Source organism: Plectropomus leopardus, chromosome 20 (assembly GCF_008729295.1).
Source record: "Plectropomus leopardus isolate mb chromosome 20, YSFRI_Pleo_2.0, whole genome shotgun sequence".
Lineage (NCBI taxonomy): Eukaryota > Metazoa > Chordata > Actinopteri > Perciformes > Serranidae > Plectropomus > Plectropomus leopardus.
In genome coordinates this window covers 22,762,893-22,775,202 of record NC_056482.1, presented here as the reverse complement: position 1 = coordinate 22,775,202, position 12,310 = coordinate 22,762,893, and the positions used below count along the sequence as shown (strand labels likewise).

General features: G+C 38.8%; 1 protein-coding gene across 3 annotated transcripts in view; it reads left to right on the top strand.

Moving 5' to 3' along the window:
- The first annotated feature begins 329 nt into the window (after window positions 1-329).
- The window catches only part of dpysl2b (dihydropyrimidinase like 2b), a 50,494-nt gene continuing 38,513 nt past the window's right edge, over window positions 330-12,310 (top strand). Inside the window, exons 1-2 of one of the 3 annotated variants that reach the window (XM_042508789.1) lie at window positions 330-548; window positions 10,389-10,781. In XM_042508789.1, the coding sequence (XP_042364723.1) occupies window positions 10,515-10,781 (267 nt within the window). In that variant the 5' untranslated portion in view covers window positions 330-548; window positions 10,389-10,514. Of the gene's footprint in view, window positions 549-9,973; window positions 10,084-10,265; window positions 10,782-12,310 lie in introns of those variants that run through there. The other 2 variants (XM_042508790.1, XM_042508788.1) reach the window with 2 other exon arrangements.

The following is a 12,310-nucleotide window of genomic DNA, read 5'->3' as shown; positions in this document are numbered from 1 at the left end:
CTCAGTTAAGCATACTCGTTAATATACCTGCAGCATGGTTAAATTCTCTCATTTGATATTTATTTATATAATATTTATTACCATGATAAATATTTTGTTATTAAGATCAAATGGGAGAATTTAACCATGCTGGAGGTATATTAACGAGTATGCTTAACTGAGGCCTGTTTGAGCGCGTGGACCATGGATGTTTTAGGCCTAGACGCGCGCGCGCTTTAAACACTGCTCGTGCGGAGGTCATACGTACGCACGTGGCCAAGCACGCTCAGGTCGTGTCACTCGTAGGCGGAAGTCGTTAAACTAGTAAAGTTTTAGCGAAGATTTGGCAAGTACTGAGCATATTACCGGATAAGTGAGACTTGGACGTCGCTGCCCAAGTGGTGTGAGAGTTTGTAAACGGATGTTTTGATTATAGTTTTGCTGTTGTTTAAACGTAACCGCCTTTACTCCAAGTTTTGGTGAATGTTAGCGTTATTTTGTTGTTTTTTGTTTATTTTCACCGCGGAGGCAAACGAGAAAACAGTCGACACAAAGTCAGCTGACATGCGGTGAGTAACTGACATACAAATGGTCATTTTGCGAGTGAACTGTTCTTGTAAGGCTTTGAACAAATGATACGTGCTTTTCCGCCATTTTTAAGGTTTGTTTATATGCCTAAGTGATGGGTGTTGGGCTTAAATACGTGTCTTTATACTTTAAGTTGGCATTATAGCTTTTTGTTACATTCATATTTGAAAGTTATTCAAGTTGTGAAATGACTTTTGTCGTTTTTTGTGACCACAATAAGTCATAAGAATTGTTTGTTGCTGTTTATTAACAAATGTTAAGACAGGCTACATGCTTTTTTAGAGGTTACCTTATTAAGTAACCTCCTCACCTGTCTGAAGGTCAGTTTTTGCACTTTCCAGTGAATAATTATGTATATTTTATGACTTTGGTTAATGTATAATGTAGCAATGCAGGACTAGCTAGCACATTGAAAAGAGATTAAGACTAAAGTCTGGATTTTTGAATGCTTTTGTTTACATTTTACAGAGAGTGAAAAAAATGTACTTTTTTTTGCTTTAATGTGACCTTTTTGTAGGACTGCACAAAATGCAAAAAAAGACATTACAGTTATTTTGTGGGAATGATAATTTTTTTCCATTATATTTTCACTGAAAAAATGCACATAAAAATTATGATGATGTGTGTTTTGCTTGAATTTGTACCAAACTAGGATGGGATATCATTTATTTTCATTTTCAGGTCTTTTTCTTGTCACCTTTCACTAATTTCTTGCAATTTGTGGGATATTTCTTGCCAAGTTGCTTCCTGCCTTTTCCCCCCGTGTTTAAGGAAAAAATCAAACCAATGTGCTCAGGTTTCAAAGGGTTAAACATCATGTAAAAGGCATCTGAACGCAGCCCAAGAAACTTAATGTTAATCCAGGTCTCAAAGGGTTAAAGCAGAGAGAAAAATGGAAATATTAACATTTACATCATCTGCTGAGGGCGAGTTCAGCTGTAAAATGACTGAGCATAGTTTACACGTATTATCACTCTGTTTGCAAGTTCTCTAATCATTTTAAGTGTTAACCGTAAAACATGTCTGAAGTGTTTTTTTCCCGTCTCCTTAGTTCCACACCCTGTCGCCTTGAGTAGCTGTCACAGGTCCCAACCGTTATTTTTGGGCGTGATTCAGCAGCAGAAGCTTTGTGCAGTGAGTTAGCTCACATAGCTGAAACCTGAGGCAGCGGGCTTCTCAGGAAATGACATTTCCTAACTGGCTGGATATTCCTAAGAGCTCTGCTTGACACTTAAAGTATGAAGACACAAAGATCAGTTTGGGATAAAGAGGTTAGAAGACACTGAGTTTGTCTTTTATAGCAAGAAGCAGTTACATTTAGGGAACCTGTTGGATTTTAGATTGTTTACCGTCTCTTGCTTTGAATCTATGTGTGTCCTCGAATGCCTCGCTGTAAAAAAATCTGTTTGTTCGAAGTTGTCAAATATAACATTACTAGAAGTGTCAGGTTGTCCTTCGTAGAACTCCCACCCATCAAAATTTTTGACCTTGACCTGCTTGTAACTTGAGCAGGAAGACACCATGTCAGCACCGACTTTAAGTAGTTGAAACTGCTCTTTAAGGCCACGCGCCGCGTCTACGTCCCTCTGCGTGTTTACTCTCTCATTAACAGAGGACAACCATCGCTGTGCTGCACAGAGCTGACTGAGAAACACTGCACTCCAGTGGCAGACACTCTGCAGTGCTGACTGTCACTAGTGTCTCCTTATATCCCTAAAATGTTTTCCCACAGTTACCATGGACTTATTGTTATTATATACATATTTGTGCTCAAAGCACCAAAAAAAGTAATCTGAAAAACCCAACAGCAATGTCTCTTTCCAGCAATCATGACCTGGTTACTCAAGATAATCCGCAGACCTTGTTGTGAGCAGCTTCATGTAGCAACTTTTTTTTCTTCCAAACCAAACCCTCCATATAATTTTTGAGCCAAACCATGATGTTTTCACTAAATTTAACCGTGTGCTATTGTTGCACTTTGCAAGTTCATTTTGAAAAACACTGTTTGCATCTAACAAGCAGAAACTGTACATTTCCTTTGAAAACAAGACACAAAGCATGGTGCAGAGTCATTGACAACTGATGCAAGAAGATACCTTGTGCATCATATTTAGATCTTACAGTCCACTGACCAAGTGGTGATATTTGACAAGCTGAGATTTTTTTTGGAAAATAAAAAAAAAAAAAAAAAAGATTTTGAGCTTGTCATTGACCTTGAAATGAACATAATTTGAACATATAATAATGCTATTTATAATTATAGCTCTCTGGACATTTTTTTTGTTCCAAGCCTTGATTAAAAAAACCCCACACATTTATTGCAAAGTCTTCCAAAGAAATCAAACTGTTTTCATCAGGTTTCAAATATTTAAATCCTTCTTACAGGTATATGAATGCAGGACAAAAAAAGTGATGTCAATTCTGGTTTCAGAGAGAAGTGCTTCTTGTTTTTCTCATTGGAACATGGAAGCAGCATTGTATAAAACAAAGATAATGAGATATTAATTGATTGCAGAAGATTGAGACTGGAGTGGAAAAAAAATCATTAAATAATTGAAGAAAATGTCAAAAAAAAAAAACTTCACATGTAACCGATTGACATTTCAGTTAACCTACTTGATACAAAAGGTGTAAATGTCAAAGGTTTACAAAATACAAGTTAAAAAAAAAGAAAGAGCAGATAAAGATCTGAATAATCTGCCAGTTTTGATTGAAGTGTGTGCAGTTTTAATCAGGTAACTGATGTGAAACAGATCTCTCCTGAGCCCTGCTTCCTCCTCAACAATGCCTCCTCCAGCCCTCCTCCGTCTTCCCTATATGGAACCTCAGCACACCTGTTCCCGGCCAATCCAGAGACACTGAGACACGTAGCTCCTCCCACTGCAGCTGATGGCGTTACCATGGGTTACGGGGTGGTGGCCGGCTCCTGTCTCCATCCCTTTGGTGAGGAGACTTTCCCTCTTCGGCTCCAACACTGCAGCAGTGATCTCTGCCAGATAAAGACACGCTGTTTGATGAAGTGAGAAGAGGAAATCAGAAGTCCTGACGGTCCGTCAATAATTAGAAATAATTCAGAGTGCTCATGTGCCTGATTAGCTTTTTTGTTGGATGCTGCGTCTGCAAATCAAAACAGCTGTCGTGTGCTGTAAATGTGGAACATCAGCTGTGTTCATGCTTTATTTATAAAGTCAGCTGATCAAACAGTTAACACAAGTTGCAGACACGAAGGCATTAAATATAGAAAAAGCAATTACTGTTTATTTATGAAACAAAGTCAGTGGCATACAGTGCGTGACAGAAATGTCTTTTCCTGTTGGCAGGCGGATTTATCCTGTTTGTCTTTCCTTACTCATTTCCTCTTGTCTTCTACAAGGAAGAAAAGTGTGATAGATCCCCACTCAAATCATTTTTTAACACTTTTTGCATTTAAAAATATGTCGAAAATATGATTTCAAATTTAAATTTGCTGATTTTCTACCAGATTTGTAACATAAAAATGTGGGTAGCATGTGCAGTGTTGTGCAAAGTAGCATTTTTTTGCATTTTCTTGTATTTTAAAAATTGAGGCAAAAAAACCTTTCTTTTAACTGTATTTCAAGGTACTTTGTCACCAGCCAGCCTTTATATTCTATCCTCTACAAAAATGTCCAAACTCCCATTATGTCACCCACCAGCAAGAGTGTTTATTGATCCTGTGAATTGCAATGCATTGTGGTAGTTACTTATTTTCTACCTTTTGAGTGAAAGTGAAAGCCACAGCCCTTTCCCTATGTTTTCTCTGTGTATAGCAACATTGTCAAAAGTGCTCACCTTTCTACTGTTGCCCAGTTTTAGGAAATCTGATATTTCCAGCAGTGAAATTCTACTTTAATATTATAATTTTGTAATAATCATTAATTTAAATCCTTGGTTATAAATAAGAAATGTTCATAAATTTGAGACTCTGAGTTGGCGGGCTGGTGCACATGTTTGACTGACTGCAGAGAGACAATGTGAACAAACATGTAACTGTATTTTACAAGTTATGAACAGACAGTGCTCAGTTGGCCGTGGTGTTAACAACCACAACATGATGTTGACATTTGCAGCTACATTTTTGAGCTGTTCACTGGGCTACAACTCACTGGCTAACAAGGCATCTCGCAGTGGACTTTTCACTTGGTGCACAATACATGTGACCATGTTGTAGATAAGAAGGAGAGATTACCGTTTTAATGTGGGCTTTCAAATGTGAGACTTTTTTGTCTCAGGCTCCTGAGCAGTGTGCAAAGTGAGCCGCTGCCTCAGGGCATCAGACAACCAGGAGCCCCAAATGTCCCAGCTTCTCTGCATTTCATTAGATTTTTGGTAATTATCTCAACCAAGGAGGTTATGTTTTATGGTTTGTTTGTTGTTTTGTTGGTCTGATTTTCATGAAACTTGCTGATTGGGTGTGGCATGAGCCAAGGGAGAACCAAGTGGCAACCTCTGAGACTGAAAAATGAAACAGAAGTGCTAAAAACCGCAGTTCATCGATAAGCCACTTGAGGGTGGCTCCAAAAGCAAGTCAATCCCCATAGGCTCCCATGTTAAAATGCCCAATTTTACATCAGAAATAAACATGTTTACAGCCTGGTACAGTTTTGGTCTCTATAGCTAATTTCAACATCCTTTAAAACTGTACAAGGACTGAATTTCTATATACTATGTTATAACCCATTACATTTTGGAGGGGATCCAAATCATGGGCATGTGCACGAATACGTCAGTTTTTCACTTTTACTTTAACACTGAGAGTTAAGGCATTTGACGTCGCAGGAGGCCTGCCTTTCTAGCTTTCTGTTGTTTTTTTTTTCTTAATTTAACTTTTATTTAACAAAGTAAAAAGTCCTTATTAGGATAGTAACTTCTTTTGCCAGAGAGACCAGATAAATTAATCCAGGCTTGTTCAGCAGTAAACGGGAGAATGAAACTGAATTGGATAGTGATTCAACTCTATCAAATCTTAATTTGTCTTTGTTGTGGCCTCTTGAAACATTAGTGCAGGCTTCGTGATGATTTTCCAGCAAAATCCAGCAAATATTAAACTGGCTTCATTCAGATTGACAAACTTCTGTGTAAACTGAACTAAACAGAACCAATAATCTGATCTCATTAGCAGCTCCAATATGTTGTGACGAGCAGCAGCCCATTAGAGAGTCCACTCATACTGCTGATCTCGCTACATGTCCGACATCTGTTCATGGATGCCAGGACCATGCCCTTCCTGTCCAGAGACCAGACTCTCTCTCCGCCTCTTCCAACTGTTTTTTGGGCACCCTGCCAACTTTCCCCTCTAATTATCTAACACTCCCCTCAGTCTCTGCCTTCGGTGGAGGTTTTGTTGTGTGGAACGAGAGTGTGCTCGCACAGCTTTTGGGCGTGGCTGCACCTCCAACGTTTTCACCTTTCAGAGTCCACCTCTGACATTCAGACATCTGACTTTTGTTGGCCTCTCATGCAGGGACGACCACCACCCACCCACACACTCACACACACACACACACATGCACTGAGGCCCTCGCAGCCCTCTGGGAGGGGAAATAGCCAAGCCATTTGCTGCCCACCACGTTGTTATGGAAACTGAGTCGACATGGACTCAGTGCTGAAATGTTTCCCATGGCCACTTGTGCAGTCGAGCTTTTGTCTGTTATAATGTGAGTCAGGGATTAACAATGTGTGTTAGAGGAAGCTGTTCCTGCCTCTTATTGATCACCATGCAGCACTGATTTATTTATACCACACAGCCATATAGTCTCTGTGACGCAACATTAAAAATTAATAATGTCCATTACAAACCATAATTAATGCAGCTATTGTTGAAATGAAAATCTGACTTTATTCTTGACTTGACTTCATAGTAAGATGATGAAGGTAAATCTACAAATGTAGGGTACTACTTTTTGTCATGTACAGTACTGTGCAACAGTCAAAGGCCACCATAGACTTGTTGTTTTAGCAAAATTGTAATGAGTATATATATATATATATATATCTATATGTGTGTATGTATATGTATGTATATATAGGGCAGGGAACATTTTACTGCACAGTAAATACTTTATTTTAATAGTATCATCAGCAAAGTGCCTTTGCTGATGATACTTGCATACTTTTGGAATGGGTTTGGAATGCAGGACTTTCACTTGTAGTTGAGTATTCACAAAGTGGTATTAGTTGCTACTTTTATGTATGTAAAGTACTTGAGTACTTCTTCTCCCACTGCAGGTCACAGTGGTCAAAACTACAGGATAACATCTTACTAACCTCATGACTCCTCATGCTCTTTTGTGCTTTGTGTGATGATAATCCTGGCCTGGTGGAGTAATATTTTTTTTCTTTGTCAAATAAAATAAAAATAATATTAAAAAAACAGACATTATAGCTAACTAACACTCTTACTCTACTGTGTCGATGAGGATATTTAAAAGCAGATAAATTCAATGATATGACCTTAGTTAGAGTAATATAACCGACTGAATGAATTTCCAACATCAGATTCATGTTTATACAGTACTTTGCAGTATTTTCTGATCCAGCTTGAAGGACGTTAGAAATGATAAAAGAAGTATTACAGTGGCAGTAAGAAAGATAAGCCTTGAAAATGATGTTAGGACTGATTTGCACTTAAAAATACTGAATTAAGTGTAGAAATAATTATTATAATCCCTCTGGCATACTTTAATATATGCTTTTGAGAATTTGGACTCAAGACTAACATGAGACTTGTCAGACACTCTAATGTTAAATACATCATTATTTGTGACAATCGGGATCATCTTTAGTGAGCATGTTTCTTTTCATTAGGCTGCATCTTTAAATCAGTAATCTTGTTTTTTATATTCTTGGATGCAGAACCTCAAGTGTGATACATTTTCATTAACTCTTGGGTGTTTTTCATAGTGAAATGTCAGTGGAATCTACTTTTAAAATAATTAAAAGAAGCACAGAGGCAGGCAAATACATATCTCACTCAATTTGTATGTGCTGCAGTGTGGTGTACTGTGTGGTTGCAGATGTGTATAGAAAAGCAGTGCATTACTCAGTGCATCAAGTGAATTACAACCTTGTGGGAGAACAAAATCTGATAAAGTGTCAAGTTTGCAAAGTCTGAAAACGCTGGCTGTGCTTGCAGTGCAGGATTTTGCGGCGGTAACAATCAATATAAGGGTAACAGTACATGTAGTGACGGTTACAGTTTTATTGGAAAGTGAGAGATTCAGGATGTTTTCAGGGGTGGTGCTCTCAGTAGTAAAACTCTGTAAGTAGGTTAGAAATCGAACTAAATATATAATATTTAAGTGACAGGCAGGCATGGCTCAGTTAGACTGGTATTGTTTCCCCTACAAGTGGAAAACCTTTTGGAACAGAGGTTTCCCGGCAAAATATTTTACTTGATGTTTTACCGATATGTTGGTTGCAAAAGGTGTAAAGTTGGTAAGATGAGTAAACAAGAGACACATTTTTAAAAGTGATGGTCAAAATAGAAATCACCGAAGCTGAGATATAACCTCTTTTAGGAGCTGTTTCCACTGTAGCGGTTCTTGCATGAAACGTCAAACTTTGTTGCAGTTTGGCCTTTTGTTCATATGACAAAGCCATTTTTGGGGCCTGAAATTGAAAACTTTTGAAACTGGGTTTTGGAGTATAGTATTTTGCACGTGGGTGGTGTTCTTCTATTGTTTGTCGTTACAAAGTTACACGGCCAACCACTGGCCTGGGTACTACTGCGGTTTCGGTTGTTTTTTGTGAATCCGTGGGAATTGTTTTCTGTTTTTTTTTTTTAAACGCAAAATAAGGACTTTCTGTTTTTAGAAGGGACGGTGTTTTTTGTCTAAACGTGGCCTTAGTCCCCAGTATTGGCAAAACTCCCAAAACTCTGGATTCAACATTTCCCACAGTGCAACCTGAGGCATCATTTAAAGGTCCAGTGTGTATATTTAGGCAGATGTATTGGCAGAAATTGAATAGAATGTAAAAGTATGCTTTGTTTAGTTTGTTATAACCTGAAATTAAGAGTTTCTACAGTCACCCAAACCAGCCAAACCAAACTCCAGCTCTGGATACGGTCATTTGCATTTTTTATGTTAACCACGTTAGTTAGCAGCAGTTAGTTTTAGTGAGTTTAAATATGTGGGTATGTTTGTTTCTGAGAGGAAAAGACCTCTGCAGATAATTTGGCTCCTAAAGAAGAAAGCCTGCATTACTGCTAACTCACCACTGAGCCAGCAAACATTGCAGCTCGGCTGAGGAGGATGCTATAAATGTTTTTATTTTGTACTGTCAGGAGTACGAGCCTCTCGTCCATAAGTAGATGCATGCCTCCTTCTGTGCAGTGATAATTAAGGGGTGTGCCTTATCATATCATTCATGATAATCTGGTATCATTTTTAAAATGATTGTTTTTTTTGTGATTTTTTTTTTTGTGATCATGGCAATGTTCAAACTCGCTCACATAATGACATCATACTGTCAACCATGGCAACAACAAGCATGGCAGAAAGCACTTTTTTTTTTTTTTTTACTGAATATCTGAAGGCAAACTGTTATGTTTATGCTTACATATACACAACATTTATTTTGTTGATATTGTATGGTCTTGTAATTAATAATGAAATATATTTTATATTTTTCAGCGTTTTGCTATATCATCAAGAATATCATTATTGCAAAAAAGCCCTGAAATATTGTAATATTAGGCCTATTTTAGGGCTATAACCCACCCTGAGTCGTAATACAGTTGGTGGGTGTAGCTTGGTAGAAAGACAATAGTTCCAACATGAAATTGCTGACAACATGGTTTTTAGTTTATCTTAAATAACTGGGTCATGATTTCTGTAAAGAGACACTGCTGTTGAGTTTTTGAAATGTATTTTTTTGCTGCTTTGTGCACCACAAGCCGAGTGCCATCTAGTTCCATGATATTGGAGTGAAGGCTGACATCTCTACTGCCAAAATCTCCAACACTCAGCAGCTCACCTCAAGACAGTTTACACTGAAAAATAACACCAAACATAAGTGAAAAAAAATTATATTTTTGATTTAGGGGCGAACTCTCCCTTTAATGTGACTTACTATACTGTTACGAAAACTGGTCACTTTTCTGTGAATTGTGGCATTACTACTATATATAATCTGTTCATGATTCAGCATTTTCTATACCTGTCCTATACCATTTGTGTGCTATACTTTCTGTGTCCTGACCGTGTGGTGCTGAAGGGACAGCGCCCTTCCCTGCTGGACGGGGTGTGACTTTGGGGGAACTCTCCATGGTGCTGATCGGACCTCAAACTTTCAGAAACGCCCTTCTTTGAATCACAACAGTATGACATGCTTCACTTATTAGGTTACACAGCTTTTAGACGCACTGACAGGCAGGTCACGGTACCCTGATCGATGGATTAGAGCTCCATAGAACAAGACTTTGGGCAAGAAAGGAGCAATCGTTTCCGGACGGTCAGATCTGATGCGCTCCTGACGGGTTCACACAGGCTACAGGTAATCCCTCACCGGGAAATATCCTCCTCCGATAGTCTATTGGATGTTTATTTTGAGAAAGCTAGACTGGTGGTCTCTCCCTCATATGGTGACTCGTGCATAAGGATCTTGGCTGTAGGCGAGAATTTAGACTCATGAGTAAGCATTTCAAAACTGTTTGCTGATCTGGAGGAGAAACACAGACTAGGAGAGAGCTCATATCTTTGCCTAATATCTTAGAATATTAGGTCTATTTGTGGTGCATTTCTCTCTCTATAGTGGGAGTGTTTTCATGCAGCATTAGCCTAACAGATCTTTTGTCACAGTGCGACCACCTGCGTTTGAAAACCGGCAAAGGCGGTGGCTGTCCGGGCGTGCGGAGCTGAAAAAAAATCTGCGAGCATCTGTGCAGCTACTCCCCAAGAATCCTAACAGCCCCCCGCCTGCAAGTCATGTCGACCGCCGGGGAAGTACCAGGCTTCTTTAACAGCATGGGCTCTGACAGCCCCGCCAGGCCGAGGCAGAAATTTTGTGGCGTGTTCTGCCCGGTTGAAGGCTCCTCGGACAACAAGACGCTCGACTTTGATGCGCTGTCGGCGTGCAGAGGCAAGAGTGACGGCCGAGTCATTGACCGGCAGACCGACATCTCCCAGCCGAGGAAGGTGGAGATCAGGGAGAGCACCGGGAAGGAAGCTCTGCAGAATCTGGATGATAAAAGGGTAATTTTGCATGCCTTTTGTGGATGTCGTTTGGACTCTGCTTTCTTTCCATCTGTAATTTCTGTCATGCAACATTTGCATATTTTGCATTCAATGTGCGCCATTTCCATCTAAATGTGTTCCAATCACAGCCTCTGCCACTCATTTGAGTTTGCTTACCAGACAACTTGTCCTGACTACATTTCCCAGAGAGCAGTGTGATGTAACAGAGTAGATGGAGGGCCCATCATGCAGAGCTACCAGAGGGAGTGGCTCCTGTTAGTTGGAGATTATATTAGTGTTGATTTTAGCCCTTTTGCTGCGCAGAACAGCTGATTCTGCCCAAGAAAGTCATTGGGCCAAACAGCAAAACATCTGCGTAGTGTTGATAATTTTGCATGAGAAAAATCAAAATGTTAGCCTGGCTCTGAGTGGGATGCACATATGATGTGATGCATGCCTGCTGCATTGTGTTGCTCATGCCTTTATGCTCTTGAACAGCAGAATTCAGGGTGTGGAGCTGATGGATAAGACATGGCAGCTCTGACTTGCATGACTTGCAGGAAAATCAGTCAGCTTTTCCATCCCTGCTTCAAACTCACATCCAGGTTCTATAGTTGGGTGGTAAATGGAAGAACTAACTGTATCAGGGCTTCCTTTACTTCATATTTAAGCACTCAGGATGCTGTTAAAAGCTTTGTGCAGTGGTGGTGAGCTTCATGTTACATATCGATTGGAAGCAAGACACTCAATCTGCTCTTTAGCTACTCTCTCTTGTGTCTCTATTTATGTCTTACATGCGTAGTAATGTGCCTTATACTCTACTCTTATAAAAGAATATACATTTGACATTAATTGCTAATAAGGGAGATCAAATTAAACTGTGGGATGTTTAAAAGCTGGCTTATATCTTACAATCATGCCTGATCATCAGGTTTGCAGACTGCAGTGGTGGAAAGTAACTGAGTACATTTACTCAAGTACTTAAGTACAATAGTGATTTACTTGAGTATTTTCCTATAAAAATACTTTTTTCTTTGCTATATTTCAGAGGGAAATATTTACTTCCAAATATTGTGAAATAAGACTATTGTTCCCCGTAATTCACAAGATGCCTAAAGTATATTAAGTAATTGAAAGTAGCCCCACCATTACTCATTGATGCGTCAGTAATAATAACCTAATTAAATGATAAACATTTTCTGAAATAGGTTAGTCTGCATTATGAGTACATTTACTTTCAGTACTTTAAGTGTAATTTGCTAATAATTCTGTACTCGAATAAAATATTGAATGCTTCAATTTTACTTGAAGCAAAGTATTTCCACACTTCAGTGTTTTTTTATTTAACTGATGTAAAATGATGTCTGATATCTTCTTCCACCTCTGACAGACTGCAAAGCACCAAAGTTTGAACTTGAGCTAATAATTATTTCACCTCAAGAACACTAGTGCAACATTTTTAAAAGTAGATCCTTAATTAGAGATTAGCAATTAGAGTAACTCAGATTATTATGGCATTCAAATGTAGTAGTTTTGTCAGATAAAAA